This window comes from Aethina tumida, chromosome 3 (assembly GCF_024364675.1).
Source record: "Aethina tumida isolate Nest 87 chromosome 3, icAetTumi1.1, whole genome shotgun sequence".
NCBI lineage: Eukaryota > Metazoa > Arthropoda > Insecta > Coleoptera > Nitidulidae > Aethina > Aethina tumida.
The window spans coordinates 31303244-31323588 of NC_065437.1; the positions used below are offsets into that span (position 1 = coordinate 31303244).

Below are 20345 nucleotides of genomic sequence, written 5' to 3' on the forward strand. Positions count from 1 at the left end.
TGACGCCCATGGAAAAAAATATCAAAACTGTTGACCCAATTGACGTAAGACAACAACGAAACCAGTTTGCGCTCAATTTTCGCCCCTCTAGCCGGTCAATTGGTGGGCGATCTAATCGCGTCTCTTCGTGGCCTCAAGAGGTCACCGGATTTATGGACGGCAATCGTTTGAACGCGTCGAGAATTGTATTTCAGGTTGATTTAGGATTAGCCATGTGTGTGTGTCTGTGTGATACACTTAAAGAAAAACGTCCAGATAAATAACAGTTCCCCACTTCTCCAGCGAAAGGCGACGGAACAAAAAACACCCCGACGGCGAGTCATCTTTCCGTGCTGCGTGCAGTTTATGGTTTATTTAATCTGTTCCGCTTGCGCCGCCGAAAAACACGCCGACAACGGCTGGGGGCTGGGGGACGGGATGCATTTTCCACACATACACACACATCCTGACGGTACGTGCGTGAACCGGTGCCGTTTCTCCATTATGTTTATGTGTGCGTCAGTTACGTCATGCCCTTGACCCCCGCCGCTAATGATATTGTGCGAGAGCCCGTACACGGGAGCACAACAGGCTGGTAGTTTGTGAATAAAAAAAATAAGGTGGGGACCTTCGACAGCATCCGCAACGATCGACAGACAGATACGGGCCAAAAATAGATTGAAAACAACCAGAAATTTGTCCAGAACATACTGCGGCCAGTTCGGCCTGAGATCATATTTACGGCCGATGTCAGAGTTGGGGTCATTACTACGTGTTTTCAAGTAAATATTTCTTGAAAACCACACTTTCATACCTTATCAGTCGGTTCTGTGTTGTTCGTTTTGCTGATAAAAGTGTGACTATTATTGGGTGTTTCCACCGCAGGACACCGACGGATGTGAAAATTACAACCGCAAATCAAAACAGTTGTCGACATAATTTGCGAACCGATCGATGCAAACGCTTATTACTAATTATGTTTGCCAGTAAAATATCAATCAATCAATCACTCAATGGAAACCTGATGTTGTACACACTTGAAATCAAATTAGATATCATTAAAAAGGGATGTGATAAAAACATTAGGATAATTTTGTAATTTAAGTGGATATCAGGATTTATCAATTTAATTTATTTTAATCTAACAATATTGTTTTATTTATATTTTTTGCTTTAAAATTTGTTAAAATTAAATCTTTTTGATACTCAATTTATTGACTTTCATTGAACCAAAGTGAAATTATCGTTTTCTAGATTTTATTCACGTTTCATGTTTTATTTTATTTCATTTTTTATTTTAAGATGTATAATAAAAAGGTGTTAACAAAAAATATAGCAAATATTCGGAATTTAAATAACAAAATATCTTAAATACAGATTTAATTGATGAATTAGAAGAAAAATGGAATTTTCTGATAAGACATTGAAAATAAAAATTAATTACCATGTTTTTTAACTACCTTGGGCGAATTAATTATAGTCAAACTTCAATGACTCGAACCATGATTTGTTATAAAAAATTGAGTTATAAAACTTATTAAAGAAAATAATACGTAGAAAGTTATAAATGTGTATTTATCATGTATGATTTAAGCCAGAAAAGATACTGCTAAAGTACCATACTATATAAAATATATAAGATATGTAATACACAATACAAATAATATTATTATTAACATTATGTAATATATTATGTAAAGTTTGTCTTTTAATGCAAAAAAAGTTAGTAGTTAGTATTTGACAAAAGGATTTTTATATTCATTTTCAAACAAAGCTACAATTAAACAATTCCAGAATAGCTTTGTCGACATTTTCATACATTAGTTTGGCAATATTATTGTTTTATTTATATAATTTTGTTTTAAAATTTGTTAAAATTAAATTTCTCTATCTTTTAATACTCAATTTATTGACTTCCATTGTGCCAAAGTGGAACTAACATATTTATGTTTCGTTTTACTACCATTTTATTTTAAGTTATATAATAAAATGATGTTTGCAAAAAAATATAACAAATATTTTGAAGATAAATAAAAAAAATATCTTAAATATAGATTTAGTTGATGAATTAGAATAAAAACTGATTTTTTTGATAAGACAATTGTGTTAGAAAATTAAAAATATTATGTTTTTAACTATCTTTGGTGAATTAATTAGATTCGAACTTTGATGACTTGAACTATGATTTGACACAAATAAAAATTCTAGTTATAAATGTACATTTATCTATCATGTAAGTATAAATTAAGTTAGATATTACAAAATATACTGCTGAAGTACACTACTTGTTAAAAATAAAATTGAAACCAATAAAAGATGTAATACACAATACAATCAACATTATTATTATTATGAAGTCTTTATTTTAATGCAAAAAAGTCAGTTATTTCTGATTGTCAATATTTTCATACATAGGTTATCTCACACGAAGCCTAGTAGCGATAATTAAGTATTTAATTGGAGACATTTAATTGATAAAAACCTTTGTAAAATGTACTTCCATTTAGAATTTAAGATCCTGAAAGTCATTTAAACACCCCAAAAGTAAATTATGGGAGTCTCCGGCATTACTCTAATCAATTGATAATTGGTCTTAGAATTTTTGCTGACAGGGCAAAGACACGTCTCATCGGAAAGGAAAGACCTCGAGGAGTTTACCTAAGTTGTGCCAAATATGTAGTTCGAGTTATCAAGATATTCGAATAATCATCATTATCCAGCAAAAATTACTTATAATTTTCACCTTGGACACCATTGCCAACCAATTTGCTTCGAGTTATCAAAAATTCGAGTTATTGAAGTTCGAATTTAGGTAATTTTATCTTTAAAGTTAAGCGATTAAATTACAAAAAATTACGGGCGAATTTGAATTTGAAAGCTTTTTATGTCGATTTAAACCACAAGTTAGCTAGACAAACAAAAAACACACGTTTGAGATTTCGTCAAAATTAAAGCAACCGATACGGATTAAGGTCACATTTAACAGAAAACATAAACAAACGAATAACGCCGATATGATTAGAAAACACCAGACGAAACACAACAAAAAATTAAACTGAATTCGTACGTAAGAGAGTAATGGCAACTTGAATTCGATTGGACGGTTTGTCTGGAAACAAAACCGCGACATATCGTGCAGTTGAAATCCAATTTCTGCCTGTAGATGGAACAATGGAATCGACTCGAGTTAATTACAGAAACTAGACGCTGGTAATAAACTTTATCTGTGCAATCAATTAGTATTGTTAAAGATGGTGTGTTGCAACCCGAAGCTTCCCAAACATAAAACTCGTTGTTGTGAAATTGAAATGAATTGAAAAAAAATATTGGGTTTTAGAGAAGTGTGATACAAGTGGTTTAGTTTTTATCTTATCAGATACAAGCGTACAACACGTCCAGATGTAACCGACCAAAGTTAGTAACGACATTACTTGTAATTAAAATATTAACACACTAAAGATGAGTGTAAAAAAATCGTAAATATCTTATAATCATAATGAAATAACGACATTTGAGATAATTGACCCAAACACAGGACAATGACGAAACATACCTAAAAGCGTGACAATTCAAATTATAAATAAACACAAAAGGTACACGTCCTCCACATGAATTTCAGAATTCACACCAAATGAATATTCAGTGTGCAAATAGAAGCATTACAGGACCGAGAATTATTAAATGAAGTGAATGTCATAATACAGGTAATGTAACATTGAGAAGGCCTTTATGTAAACGACTTTATTACAACACCAATCAAAATGCCAAATTGTCTAATGTAATGTTATTCCGAGTCTCCATCGTCACGAGTTTATGGTATCTCAAGATTAGATATCATAGAACACAGTTTCAGTAGTTGTGCCTTGTCTATTTTATAATTAAATTTTCAATTTTTATCTGTCGTGACTAACTATAAGTGCATTTTAGGTATTTCCGTTGGATGCATCCTTGAAGGTTCACAGCCGATTACAACACGTAAAATAAATCGAAGGTGTTGCCTCAGATTTGTTGATTGTATTTAACAATTGAAAGTTATGGTATTCATGAGTTTTTATAATGTAGAACCTTTCTCTTGATATTAACATTGTCAATATTTGAGACAGATCAATTATATAACTTGTTGAAACTGTTTGAATTTCACACAATTAAAGTGATCCAAAATTAAATTACCGACGTAAAAAGTGCATAATTGAAATAAAAATAATAAGAGAAAATCGTATTGTAAGCAAACAGGATATGGAAGGATTTCGAGTTCAATTTGCCGTTTGTCTGATAATTAAACAAGTAATTCGTTCGTGATCACAATTAACGGCAAATTACAGAAAGCATTTCTGGCACCATAAAAAGTAATTTATCATAAAACAAAGCAGATTTTTTGAGCCGTTTTAAACGGCAAACAAAAATGCGTAAAAACCTTGCTGATTTTTAATCGACCAAAGTTAATTATTTTTCCTTTCAATTAACATACACACTGAAATACTACGCTGGTTATTACAAATTACTTAATCACAAACACTACAATTATCCGCATAGCAAATGTCTGTTGCGTAAAATTCGTTTCTCGAATAAACAACACGCTTGCAAACGCAAACGAATAATCGGGAGAAAAATAACGTGGAGGAAATCGGGTTCATTGAAACCTTATCGCCGTAAACATTCTTTTCGATTAATTACTCACCTATCTCGCGCACACAATATTTTGTAATAATTACCTGAAACAAAAATACAATGTATCAGAAATATTACTTAATTATTAACACTTAGTTTTAGTAATTTGAAAACGGTATAATCATTTCCAGAAACACGATAAATAAATTGGCATTAACGTCACATCCAATCGATAACTCAAATTAACAATGCATGCGACTTTAACCATGAGTAAGACATAAGGTAATTGGAATATGTAAAACAAAGAACGTGTTACGGTGATTTATATCTATTTGGAAAGTCGAGGCAATTTGGAAATCCCCATCACACACAATTCGGTCGCGCTCCGCTAATAATAACCCGATGTTCGAACGATTAAAAAAATCTCCAGTGTTAGATAAAACGGATATTATTATAGGAAAATGTTAAAAAAAATCCTGACTCCCCAATTGAAATCAACAAGATTTGCTGGCTCGTTTAGAACGGCGACCTTCATGAGAATATTAATATTCTCATCAAGGTGCGTTTAAATGAAACAAATTTTAGTTCACCAGACCAAATAGGTCAAACAAGACTAGACTGACAAGGTGTGTGTGTGTGTGTGTGTGTGTGTAAAGTCTGTGAGTGTGTCTAAAACAATAAGCGAATAAAAACCTCACTTGTTGTTTCGAAGAAGTTTGTTTTCGTCTGATTTATGGGGAATCCCGATTTGGACAGTAAATTATCCTTATCATTTATCTACATTATAAAAATAATATTTATGTTTATGGGGCGACCAAACATGACGTGATTTTAAAGTACGTTTACAGCAATATCGACCTGTAGGAATCAGTTGCCACGAATTCCGCACATTTTGATGTCATTTCTCAACCTAGAAATCTCACCGGAAGAAATTTTAAAAAACGAAAGTGGTTCGCCGCCGACCACTTTCGAAAAAGGAACAAAAACTTCACCGCCTACTCGACGATCAATTCCAGTTTAAAAGACGACGTGAAGGGAGTATTCCGTGAACGTACAATATTTCGGCCCCCCGGAGAATTTTGTATCACTGAAGCGTGTAATCGAACAAAAATGATTTTATTCATGCGTATAAAATGGTGTTGTTAATTAAATTTTCAATTGTTTAAGTGGAAAATTGCGTTCAGTTACAAATTAAATAATTGGTAAAATTAAAAAATCAATACTATATTAATATTAAGTCGGGTAAGTAACGCGACGCTTAAAAACTTCCATGTAAATTATATCAGAACATAAATAAACCTGGATTAACTGACTTGCCGCTTATAAATGAATCCCCAGAAAGTTTCAAGGTAAACCCAAAGAAATAAATCTGTTCTAAATAGATTACGTGGTTTTCTTGTACTAGTATTTACATTCGGTATCATTTTAATTAAAACGCCTTTAAGTGAATAATAAATAATTTTGTCGCTTAAATCATTTTAAACTGCTACGAAAACAAAATTTCCCCGTAACAGTGGGATACAACGAATCCAATTACTTCGTATTTGTGTGATTTTCGACGATACGACTGTTAATTAATTATGAAATCAGCAATTATTCCAAGTATAATACATGACAAAAGGTCGTAGATTATCTGCAAGTTCATTTTGTTTCGTCGACATAAAAATGCACGATAAACAAACGCCATATAATTTAACTTGTTACAAGTCTAAAAGAGCTAATCAAGAGCAATATTGTGTGGAAAATAGCGAGACTTCTGACCACCTTAAATGCTCAGTTTGTCATTAGAGATGAACTCACTAATCTATGATGTGATTAACCTTATACTGTGTGGCTTATTTAAAATTGAGAAACAATTTTTTCTTTTATATCTCATATTTAATTAACATTACAGATATAATAGAATGAATGGATCGAAAAATAAGTTGCTTCTAACAAAAAAAAAATGGTAAAAATAAATTTTATGAAATATATAAATATTCTACTAAATTTAATATCCTTTTTTCATATTAGTTTAAGATAAAATTAAGAAACATCGTTATTTTTTCTTAGATTAGTTCTTGTTAATATATTTTTAAAAGTGCATGAATTATTATTATAGTATACAGACAAAATTGCAGCTTGATAGCACTAAAAAATAACTATTAATGTAACTAAGACACTTTCCGATATTCTCAAATATTTTTAATATATCCTTTGCTTGTTGATCTGTACACCTAGAAAGATATTTTTAATAATTACATCGATTAAATATGTTATATTTTTTATAAAGGATGTAAAATTAAATGAAAAACCAATTTTTTTCATCATCTCAAATCATTTTTTCTCTTTTTTGACCGTAAAATATGTTGATTGGTGCATTCTAATTAATTATGAACTATATAGACTTTTAATGATACAAAAAATATTTTTAAATTTAAAATCTGTATATAGTCCTCATCCACCTTAAAACAAATTTTCTAAGGTCACTGATAATAGATTAAAATAGTATGTATAATCCCTCGATTTCTGAGATAAAAACACGTTAATCTCGGTTCATCGCCTGATGAACCGTACACACACTCGAACAAAACAATTTAGATGGAACTATAGAACTGAACGTTGCATGCAAAATCGTATGCAAACAACTCATTAAATCTCGCCGCTTATTTGGTGTTTATTCGCGTATGGAAATTTTTTACAAGCACAGTTTTTACGATTCAATTATGACGGATGTGATAATTTTACGTCTTGACATGTAAAAATTGCGAGAACGTTTATGGGAAATACATTTTGAAAGAATTATCTGCTAGATGTGGATAATTGTTTTTCCACATACAAGGTTAAATAACGACTGGACAATGTTACAGAATTTGCATATTATATTATTTGTTCCATCATTACTTTAATACAATTCTAACAAACGAATAATAACGAAAATATATTTTTTTATGTTTAATTCAACTTCAACCGGATGTGACGCATGTCCAAATAAAATTGTATTAAAAGAAACTACACCACAATAAAAATCCGGGCACTTTTTTTAAACAATTCACTTTTTACAAGAAAACCACAATCTTTCTTCTATGGACAAAAACTTGCGGAGGGCGGAGAATCGTTCCGACTTTATTAAATTTAATTAGAGCATTGCGAAACCCATTGAACAACCACAGGTCTACAATAATGCTTTGCATTGCTGCAATTAATTGATACTAAATTACGACCTGTCATGTTTCAAGGTCAAACGTGGAGAGCGTTTTGAAGCAATTCAGTGGTTTGGGCAGATTAATTTTGTTTTTCTCTAAATTTTACCACCAGACGATCTTCAGTTCTTTGGAGGCTTTGTTTGTTGCTCGTGAATTGGAAATGTAGAAGTACTATTAAGTGAAAGTTATTTTATTAATTACGAAATAAATTCCAGAAATTAAAACAGTGTGGTAATTACGCACCGACGGCTTTATAACAATGTAACTGTAACATAACAGATTATGTATTTTTTAAAAAAAGTTATTATAAACTGAAATGATCACGTTCGCTGAATAATATACACACGTACAATTTAAATATTAAACAGGATAAATTAAATATTAATGGTGATTTATATGAAAAAATTATTAGCATAATTTGACTATGCATGAACACTTACATACATTACCGAGTACCAGTGTTAATTATATTTTTATTAATTACTTCAAGTTGCAAAATTTTGAATAAAAACCATAATTCTAGCACATTTTTATGTCGTAGACCGCGTGTACTAATTGTTTATCCAATTATCCAATAAAGCATGTAAAATCGCGAGTACTAGTCCGAGCGGTTAAAAAATCCGAAAGTTGTACAAACTCAGTTTCGTAACCTGCCGCTGCCTTGAAACTTTCTTAATTATTCCGTCGGATTCCTAAATAAAATAACACAAATTGGTAAATAATGTTGGAACGCCGTCAACAAAACAAGAAACGATAGAACTGAAATCACGACAAGACCAGTTCCCGTCCCACAACGCACACGAATCCAAATCTAATCGTACGATGATTCGAACCAAAAAACACAGGGTGGATGCAACGTTCGGGATAGCAGAGGCACATAACCCCCCTCGAGAGAGACTCGTGTGTCCCATGTGCATTTGCGGCAGATGTTACGAAAATGTACCTGACCCGACGACAACAACAGGTTTGTGTAACGTATTTATTTCCTCTCGGGCATCACACACACACACAATGTGCAAGAAGCCGAAAACTACCAACGAATCCGCATCCCATTGACCCTGTCTCCAGGTAAACAAGTTCGGTACTGCCATTCGGGATGTTTAACCCGTGAGATAAAACGTTTATGGTTTCTGTTTTTGGCCTTCGACGCTTCCAATTTTAAAATTGTCGTTGGTCGAGGTGTGGGTTCGATTGCGGCTGATTAATTGGGGATTACGACAATAATCTTATTGTAAATTGTCAAACAACTACTTATTACCGATGTTTCGTGATATGTACAATTATACGTACTATCGCGTTCATAAGTGGTCTGCCACTTCAATGACGTCAGGCCGTAAACGGTCACATTCTGTATTACCGTGCACTGCCGAGACGGTAGTGCACGGTAATACAGAATGTGACCGTTTACGGCCTGACGTCATTGAAGTGGCAGACCACTTATGAACGCGATAGTACGCCTACGGTGGTACTTCTTAATTAATAAAATATACATTGATATTAAAAAATTAACTATATGAGTTTTATTAACAATGCGATATAATGTTGGTATCAATAAAACAGTTCTCAACACGTGTATCGATTAAAAATAACTCGTATATCACTTCAAATTTGGAATTTCGGTTCACATTGGCAGCCAGAGGTCAATTTTATATTTTATAAAAAGCGGTTGGCACGAAAATGATATCGTAACACAATTAGTGACTGATCATTTAAACGGATAATATGTGAAAATCATTTTAATAATTAATTAACAAATCAGTTTGACAATTTTATGACCATATTATTTTATCTTCGCTGCAATAAGTCGATATATTCATAATATTTTCTAAATATTTTTTTGTTTAGAATGTTTTGAATGTCTGTGATATATTGTTTTAAAATTAAGAAAAAATTTAATTTACAAAAAATGGTTCGTATCTGTATATCTATTCATTAAAACCTGAAATATTACAATAAGTAATGGTTAATAAGTGTAAATATTCGTTTTATGTTAATAACTTGTACAATTTTTATAGAATTCATTTTGAAGAACTGAAGAATAAATAAATAGACGAAATAATGAGATAACAGGAACTTTTAGTTACAAAAAAATTATTAATTTCAAATATAATTAATACTTAAAAAAGTTCCACTTCTAACACAAACCAGTTGTCCAAATATGCATATCTGGCTAAAACGTTTTCTAATTTAACTGCTCGCAACATACATATAAATAAATATAAATATAGTTCGGTTGGAATGGTAAAATCTTAGACCCCACTCCTGGGATTTAATTATATAATACTGTTTATTTTTAATATTTATTTGTAAATTTACATGAAATTTCTCATTTAGATGTACAAGTAACATATTTCGGAGTTGTTAAATCTATAATCATCGATTAAAAAAGTAGAAAAATCATACCCTTAACAAATGGTCAATGTTCGAAATATACGTTTTGTCTCTTTATAATCGAGGTTATAAATGTATCGTACTAATTGTTTATTAATGAGGTTGTCAGATAATTGTAAGGTTAAATGGAAATTATTAAAAATATTGTTTATTTTTGGTTCCCAAATTAATATCAACCAATCAATAGTACCACATCGAGAAGGTATTAAAGAAACACGAGATCTGTAGACGCAAAATGTAATTTTCTTTGGTTACTGCGGTCGTAACAGATGCCATAAATCATAAAACAGTACCGTGCATTATGTCTGTGACTGATTGAAATAAATATTATTGCACATAAACGTTTTGCAATTAACAAATAATACGTTTTACTGTCGGCTCGTTTAATGTAAACAAGGGAAGACTTGCATTTTGGCGACTTTGGGATTTCACTAATGATCCAATGGAGACTCGACATTTCTTAAATAATAAACCCAAATAGTCTTATAATCACTTGAGATGACATTGACACCTGTGGCAACCTTGGGAAGTGGTAAACATAATTCGTTTGATTCAAGTTTCTTCGAAACCGTTCGCAATTGTGGATGCAATCATTTTTTAAAACTCAAATTCCTAATAAACAATTTTACATAACTGTTCAACCAAATCGTCATAGGGGAATTGATTTGTTAAACCCGGATGCCGGTCAATTTTTGCGTAATTCCGATACACCGTCCATGACATATAATATCCGCGTCTAACCGTTTTAATATTAATGTTATTTTACCGACACTTCATTGTCTAGGTGCATTAGTATTGTTCGAAAATAATACAATTCTTTGGAACACGTTTTCACACCATGCATTCAGCCAAAATGGCGTAATTATTGATAAATTTATGTATTTAAAGTTTCAGGGGATTCACCTTGAATAAAGGTTTATGTTCATATTTACAGGACTCCCTCAAGTTTTTTTTACGGTCAACAAAAGTGTTTTCAATCATTTTAGAACTCTGTAAAGTTACGTTCTGGAAACCGCACTATAAATTATCAATAAAACGTGGGAAACTGATATATAAACATCCTGGGAATTATTTCTTTCTGAATTGCACATAAAATGCATTAGATTAAAAATGTTTGTTCAAAGCAAGTTACACGAAATATTTCTTAACTGTTAAAAGTCGAAGACATTTCTTCTTGCGGTATATTTCACACTCTAATTCGCTTGTTGCGTGCTACATAAATTAATGAAATTAGCTTTACGATTACGCACAATCTTTAAATCAAAATGTAGTATAAACTACACGAGTATTTAAGTTATTATATGGAAGATAAGCTAATACTTCTGTCAGGACATGACTGGCCATAAATTTATGCAAAATTCATCACATAATATTTACTTATCAGCTGATCATTGACAAAAGTGACGAACAGCATTATAATTTTCAAATTGCAGGGTATATTTTTATGTTATGAATTGAATATAATCTAGAAAACCTGTTAATATGTGACTATTTATGTAGAGGTAATTTTTTATCTTAATAAATTGTACCATTTTAAACAGACTTAACCAATTCAAACAATTTATTCTAAATCATATATATTTTTCAACATTTGTTCTAAAATTTTGTACTTTTGCTACAATATGCAGCAAATATACATTTGGACAAATCGAGAGAAAATATAAATATCTCAAAATTCATGAAACAATAAACATATAATAAAAGTACCATGAATTAAGAATTCTTAAAAAGGTCTCAAGATATATTAGAAAACATTTTTATGCATGTAAAAATGTTTCATGACGTTTGTCTTTCTCCTAGTCAAAAGCCCTCTGAAGATAAATAGCAATTAATCAGAAAAATAGTACACAATGGTCACAAATTTAACACATAAGCCAAAATATATGTTGAAAATGGTACAAATTATGACTGGAGATATAATTTGGTTAAATGAATATAGTTAAATAAACATGTATGTATATTAAATTGCAGCAATGTCAAAATTCACAAATAATTGACGTATCAGCTGACTATTGACAAAAGTGTCAAACAGAAATATAATTTACACTTCAATTTGCAGGTTATATTTTTATAGGTTGATTCTATTAATAAAAACTTTCTCGTAACGATTTACGTGTACATACTCGAGATTAAACAAAATAATATTCCACAAAAACAAGTCAAAAACATCTGATCCGCAATTGGGTAATGTCAACAGTGATTCGATGTGATATTTGTTGAAAAACAATACGAGTACTTACGAATCAATAACAAGCAACGACAACCGAACACGTTTAACAATTTTACACTCCGAATTAAAAATTAACCATAACGCAGTTCCACAAATTGAACGCGTATGCTAATAACTATCATTGTAAACAAATGGTACCTGACGAAACAATATACCGTGTTCTATTTATAACGAAAACCAAATAAAAATACCGAAAATAATATCGTCTACACGTTTAGTTTCACGCCAAAATAATTTGGACACGGCACGATTCCAGGATACTGTCCATTTTCAAGATCTCTCCCAACACTTACGGCGAGTGAAAGCAAACAGCTGAAGAAGATACTAACATTTTTATGGGAAAAACGTACAAATCGAAAACTATTACACGTTTACAATCGAATTTTGCATCGTAATATTAATATTTATGTGGTAAAAATCGCACGACACAAGCATGTCCTAAATAACTTTCAAAGTCGTTAAATTATTTTCATTGTAATAGCCCGACATTTATAATTATATATCCTTTTGTAGCCAAAATTGTTACGGCACGAAAAAAACCCAATTTATTAGTCCACTTCAGTCCCAGATCCGTTCAAAACAAGTCGGTTTTTGGGCTGAACTAATATCACTTTATGACGGCAACATTATAAACGGTTTTCCATGGTGAAAAGAAGGGAAAAATACAGATAATCACACTAGCAAATAAAATTATGTAACTAGGATTAAAGAAATATTAAATTGAAAAAACTTTCTTATGTCTCGACATTACTTAGTCACATCCATGTATGGCGAATTTGATTTTGTTGAATTGCATCTCTATTTGATGGAATTTTTCGTTGAAATTTTCAGGGTGGAAAGTTTGTGGTGTGTCCCGACGGATTTTTTATTTAAAAAAATTAATTTTGAGAGGATCATCAAATAAATCGGCACAATATGTTGACGTGGCGAGACAGTTGAAGTATAAAAAAATCATAACTCGAAATTAAATATTAGGTAAAATGAGGGCACGAACAGGCCTCGTCCATTAACAAATCATTCGGTCGTTGATTCAAGTTTTAAATCTAAAGTATAATAGGTTAATAAGTCATCTGAATATGGCGACTTATCTAACTAGATGGCAACAGATTGTATTACTAAAAATTCGAAAAGAAAATCGAGTAAAAACTCACCTGATTTTTTAAAAATTCTTCTATTGCACGTAAAGCGGAATCCGTTAGTTTCACAAAAATTAAGTCTTTGTTTTCACCAAAATTTTGTTGCGAAGATAAACCATACTGAACACCTGGACACAGGGCCGCCATGACTGTCCTCCATTGGACTGCGATCTCCTCGGATACCAGCTGACGTTCGTTGGCAGGTTGACAACTCACTAGAAACAAAAAACAAATTCCCTATAAAAACTGCATTGTTTTTCATAGATTTTTTTCAAAATCATGCTGTTTTAGCATCGAATTTTACAAATTTATGAATTTATTAAATGTATATTTTGAATTTAATACTAGTTTTTGCACTGAGGTAAACGCAACAATCAACTTTAAACATAAATAATATAATATCATTGTTTAGTATTTATTGTGTCGTTTTAATTTTATTGATAGTAATAACATTTGATGCTGTTTTTCGAAAAATATTAAAATATTTTAATATTTTATTATCTGAAGTACAAGTATTGCCATCTAGGGAACAGAAAGTAAAACTTTGACAGCTACGAAAAATTGTAAACAAAAATATAACCTAAAAACTGTTAATTCTAAATTCTAGTTGTTATTCTGGTGTAAGTATAAACATAATTATCAGTAATAAAATATATTAAAATCATGTAAAATCTGTTCATTTACATTTATTGATAATTATTATTTTTATCAGTGTTTAATAATTCAAGTGCGTTCAAACAATTTTATAAACAACTTTTTTATAATATTACTTTGATAATGTGAGATAAAAACATTATAATAAATTTATTAGTAAATAAAATTGAATTCTTTTCTCAGTACTATTATAATTTTGTTGGGTTGTATATGCAATATATAAGTTATAAATTACTAAATATTAAACTATATGCAATATTATAGTTATTATATATAACTATAATATTGCATATAGTTTAATATTTACTCATTTATAACATTTATATTGTAATATAGTATTAACATATACTTACTCATCAACACTAGCCAAATATATGTTATGTTGTATGACACTAACACACACTTTGCTGTCACATCAACTACTATGAAACTACTGTAAACAAAACTACAAGTTTATTTAGAATACCTAGTATTTTGAATATAGCTGTAAAAGGTAGGATGTAGAGGATACAGGTATGACTTAATCTTCATGCTTTAGCAAATTCTTTTATTAGTTCACCTAACATATATATGTATGTATGATTGATTATTAGGATTATTTAAATTGGCTCTTATGCAAAAGGTGGTTAAAGGAAGAAAAACTGCAGTGAGGCTTTCAATGCGTATATTTTTGACAAATAAAATAATGTTACAAAGAGCTGATGCCCAGTAACAAACACATAATAGCCTATAAAAATGATGTATGTAAATGCATATATACATATGTGTACATTTTCATAGGCTAAGGATATATAAGTAAATTAAGTATCTATGGTCCATGTTATTATAATAATTTGAAAATGTTTTTACAGCAATATGTATTTACAACAGTAACCTTCCAATCTAAAAATAAGTTTGAATGGTTTAACAAGAATACATTATATAATAAAAAGTCCTTAGATTAGGAGGACAGTTTTTAATTTTTTTTATTTTACAATTACGTATTAACATAATTTTTACATATACTTAAATTTGTGGTTATACATATCGTTACATGCTTGGTCATTTTCGTGAAAATAATTATATAAAATTAAAAAAGACATGTTTCTAAATACATTTACATTAAGTTATGAATAGAATATAATCTAGAAAATCTGTTAATATGTAACTATTCATGTACAGGTAATTTTTTATCTTAACAATTTGTACGATTTTAAACAACAGACTTAACCAGCAAATCTTCATAAAATAAGTTCATATACATAACATGTAATTCAAAAAGTCTTATGTATTTTTACAATTTTATGCGAATAGTTCACAAATTGTCATTGCAAAATGATAAAACGGTCAATTCTTCGTGAAATACTTTCAACAATTCATTCCAAATCTCAAATACTTTTCGACAGTTGTTCTAAAATTTGGTACTTTTGCCACAATATACAGCAAATATACATTTGTACAAATTATAATTACAAGAGAAAATATAAATATCTCAAAATTCATGAAACAATTAACGTATAATAAAAGTACCATAAATTTAGAATCTCAAAAAGGTCAAAAAAATAGAGATTTTAGAAAACATTTTTATGCATGTAGAAATGTTTCATAACGTTTACTTTTCTCCTAGTCAAAAGCCCTCTCAAGATATATAGCAATAAATAAGAAAAATAGTAGACAATGGCCACAAATTTAACACATAAGCCAAAATGTATATTCTTAGAGATAATTCCATTATTTACTGATAATTTAATTTTGGAATATATGTTGAAAATGGCGCAAATTTTGGCTTGAGTATATAATTTTGTGGTTAAACATGTATGTATATTAAATTGTAGCAATGTCAAGAATGTTATTGTTTTTCAGTCTAACATGTATATGGACTGAGAGCACCGAAATGGATATGATGATGAAATATTAACCTAATCATTTATTATGTTTTTAACCGATTAAAGGAACTTTTTGGCATTTTCTGTGCATTAAAAACATAATAACGTGAATTACTCTAAGGGAATAGATTAGATAAAACGAAGAAAGCGTTAATTATAAAAACAGATTTAGTTAGAATCCATTTATTGGGTTTGTGATATATTCATAACGTATTGAATTTAATAGTCGCTTTTTGCATAAATATGGATCGACTGTAATTAAAAAATTGTTTATAGTGTGCAATATAACACTCATGTGAGGTCAATGCAAGTACAAAACTTTTTATTCTTGTTGATATACTACGAATTGCATCATTTAGGGGATCTACTTGTTTAATTCTTTGATGGTGGTATATACGCTTTTGTTGATATTATCAACAGTTATGAATATATACTTAACATTTAAACAGTGTTTAGTTTATTGCCGTGAATTGAGAATAACACGATATTACAATATAGACTTTCTCGAAATCTAAAGGCACTGTCAAAAGTACGTCGATTTCATTATTACAAAAGTCAACATGCTTTTTATGGTATTACTAACTAAAATTAATAAAAAACGTGAATAACGAATAGATAAAAATTCAACATTTGTGCTTGAGATTGCGCCACCTTTATAAAGTTATACATTTATTATATTTAATCGTATTTATCAATAGTATAAATCCTTTCAATCAAAGATTTAAACCAGGTACTCCACTAAAAGAGCAATTTTCAATCGATTGAACGCATACCTTAGATACGTAACGTATATGGAAGATCATGATTGATAGAGATGAATAGAATTTTTTAGTGTTAATTTATTTACCTAATCAGTTCTCGACTTTCCAATCAACTACGACTTACATCTAAACAGAGAATGCACATTAAATGAAACTGTTTAGCTGTATTAAAATAATAATACAAAAATCACTTGCTATGATTTCATTACGCTATTTAATATTGTCAATTTATTCATGATGGTGATGGTGATTAGATAACTCCACTGATAAAAGGTTTATGTTTGAAAGTAAGTGTTAATAATTTAGTCAAGCTACAATTACTACAAGTCCCACTTTTATGAAACACTAATTTTATCAAGTGATAATTAAGAGGACGTTTATATTGGATGATTTATTAAATATGTATTATCAGTGGTAGTTTTATTATTATTTTAATTGCTGGCATTTTTTCGAACATTTAATCTACGTAAATTATCTTAATTCGTCACACTCATTAAAATAGTTTTGTCTGATAACTCAATTTAATACAATCAGTTTAGTCAACAATTTAGAAAAGAAGTATTATCAACCATAATATTACAAATAAAGTTCAGGAAAGTTTAGAAGGTGTTTGAAAAAATGCCTTATCAAGTATGATGATATAGAATGCTAGAAAACGACGCCGTATTATGTATATCAGATTCTTGAGACATATAGTTACAACACAGACGACACAAATACACACTGTACTTGAATATCACAGTGAAGAATGCAATGCGAAGAGTCCACACTTATATAAAGCGAAAGTTTAGTGAAATGCATGAATAAAATATATAAGGCTCAATTTTAGATATTTTAGTACACCAGCACTGTATAAAGAGTTCATATATTTTTTAAATATAACACAAATTTTATTATTGTGCATAAAGAGAAAGAGATTGGTTAAATTAACGAAAACATGTTTGACATGAATCGCAATCTAAAATCCCTCATGCATAAAAAAATATCTATGATATTTATTACTTAATTTTCTTACGCTAGTTGAATCACATTTTAAGTACAAATATATGAGAGGAATGTAAATATGACACATTATTGCGTATTTTACATTTTTTTAAAAGTTGTGTGACTAGACTGGTGTATGTAGTGAATGTCATTTTAATAAATTTGTTTTAAACGTTCGGGTGAGGAGGCACATTATATATTATTAAATGTTATGATGCATGTAATTTTTTACGTCATCAGTCAGTAAGGACGGTCCATTCAACAATTATTTTACACTGCTTGTAATGAAATATGAACACAGCTGTTTATTTTAAGTGTCACTTAATATAAGTCTGTTATTATGTGGGAGAAACATCTCATTGGTTTGGAAGGGGATTTTCTTGCCTAATGTCCGATTTTAACTTAACAAACTCTTTAGCCACTTCGTCGTTTGTGCGTTGCGATAAGATGCGAAGAATGGTCCAGCCAGTCTCGTCCATGTGGATGCGTTTACCCAATGATAACCAACATGCACAAGATCCCTGAAAAAATATTAAATTTGTATTTACATGCATATTATTTCATAAATTTTAGTCTGTATTTTATATTTAGGAAGTACTAAGCTGTACTTAAAGAAGTATATATTTGTTTATATTATATATTTGAAGTCAAATAGTAGGCAACCCACTTTAATCTTTAAATTTCTGTAATACAATTATGTAAGTATTGTGTAATTGGTTTGGTTTGTAAATTTATATTGAAACTATAAACATACTTTGTCCACGATATCCTTTAGTTGCATTACTGCTACACCGACCAGACGATCTTCTCTGGCAAAGCAGTAGTCTTTTACACAAATATGCAATTCGTAATAGTCTAATTGCTCCTCGTTTCCAATAATGCTAAAATAAATGTTCATTTTAATTTCCAAACTGAATAAAATTTATTAATGTAATTCAAAATACGTACAAATTAAAGGTATCATTGTATTTGGGGGACCAATGATTCGATTTTGATTTGGTGGCATTTTTTCGCTTCTTGTCCGACAAATGCGGTCCAATGAGGTTGACTTCGACGAACGGCCTAAACATTCCCGACACCACATTCCATTTCAAGTCATTCGCAGCCACAACTAAAAATATAAAACAATTATTATGCTGTAATATAAGAATACTCAGATGCGCTTACCTTTCACTGTTACTTTGTGTTCACCAGTTCCTGGATGTGTGAAAAGATCAACTTGAATGGATACTTCACCCACACTACCTTCTTGTCCATCTACCATATCTGTAAGTGAAACTCGTTAACATTTGTGTTATTCAAGTGGATTTAGAAAAGTTTTAGTTTCATTTTAGTGTACAAATGATAAAATACAGGTTTTATTAATTATTGAACTGTACTCCTCACATGCTGCCAGAAAACTTCGATATAACCATGCATCTTACTGTTTACTGGGGCACCCTGTATTATATATTTTAAGTAAACTAAATGGTAATTTAGTTATTATGCTCTAAAAGCTTTTAAAACCAATTCCAAAACCAATTAGAACAAGTTTGTTGCGTTTCAAATATTGCTGAACAAAAAATGTGATATATTTTTGTTTTATGAATTTTTTACATGCATTTTCATCAACCGTGATTGAAGAATGTGCTATTGTTTAACAGTTTCACAGATAGGCCATATTAGAACATTAGTTGGATCCTAGATAGTTTATCTATATTAAGTAGATTGTTTATTATATTATCTAGAAGAAAATCAATTAAACTATAAATAGTCCTAATTTAATTGCATCTTAAAAGAGTTATTTTGATCTGATTTGCATTTTAAGATCAAAGACCAAATTAACCCTATTGATTATAACTAAAAATTAGCGAATATAATTTGCCGTAGTAATGGGTATTCACTTTATTAAAACTTTTAAAACTATATTTTAAGTAACTAAGCTACCAGCATTAAAAACTATACTATAATTAATGTTTAAAATTCATAGGATTTTTGATGGTAATGGCATAAAATTTAAGTTTCCAAGTAAAACTTGTAGTTATATGCTACATTAAATGATGGATTTCTTATTTTAACCTACCCTAATTTTTATTTACTACTTTTGATAAATTATTCTTTAAAGATCTCTTTAATCTTGGATAACTCTAAAGTTTGATGCCAATATTTGTAAAAATCCTACAAATGATTATGATTGCATCTAAATATAGTTAAAAAGTACTATGAATTTGCATAAGTGCAATATGCTTGGAACTAGCAGTAATTTTTGCGTCTTGCATTTTAGCTCTCTACCTGGCCGACTTTCCCTTCGTTTTTTAGCTTTCAATGGTTCTTCCAGAGCTTCTAGTCCGGTTTCAGTCTCATCTCGATCAATTGATATTTGCCGTTGAAGCATTGTCTCTTTATTGTTTAGCGGCACTTTATAACAAGAGTCACATAAATATGAGTGTTTACAGTCGAGGACAGTAAAATTCCCAATTTGAGCGAAATTGTGAATTACATAAAAACTAAATAGTAAAAAATGTCTGTAATACTTGTTTTTGAATCATTTTTGTTATATTACAGACCTACTA

At 30.1% G+C, this 20345-nt stretch overlaps 2 protein-coding genes across 3 annotated transcripts in view; both read right to left on the reverse strand.

The window, feature by feature from the left end:
- LOC109604181 (RNA polymerase II elongation factor Ell) overlaps nucleotides 1–14555 on the reverse strand; it is a 44736-nt gene extending 30181 nt beyond the window's left edge. For both annotated transcript variants that reach the window (XR_007547564.1, XM_020020708.2), the window contains exons 1-2: nucleotides 14537–14555; nucleotides 13545–13744 (exon numbers count right to left, since the gene is read on the reverse strand). Coding sequence is in view for 1 of the 2 variants with exons in the window: in XM_020020708.2 (XP_019876267.2) it covers nucleotides 13545–13744; nucleotides 14537–14540 (204 nt within the window). In the remaining variant the exon portion in view is untranslated. The remainder of the gene's footprint in view (nucleotides 1–13544; nucleotides 13745–14536) is intronic.
- Nucleotides 14556–14830: 275 nt separating this feature from the next.
- LOC109604180 (protein unc-13 homolog C-like) overlaps nucleotides 14831–20345 on the reverse strand; it is a 49448-nt gene continuing 43933 nt past the window's right edge. Inside the window, exons 19-23 of the mRNA XM_049965092.1 lie at nucleotides 20065–20190; nucleotides 18961–19059; nucleotides 18742–18904; nucleotides 18548–18674; nucleotides 14831–18314 (exon numbers count right to left, since the gene is read on the reverse strand). Of these exons, the coding sequence (XP_049821049.1) occupies nucleotides 18150–18314; nucleotides 18548–18674; nucleotides 18742–18904; nucleotides 18961–19059; nucleotides 20065–20190 (680 nt within the window). The 3' untranslated portion in view covers nucleotides 14831–18149. The remainder of the gene's footprint in view (nucleotides 18315–18547; nucleotides 18675–18741; nucleotides 18905–18960; nucleotides 19060–20064; nucleotides 20191–20345) is intronic.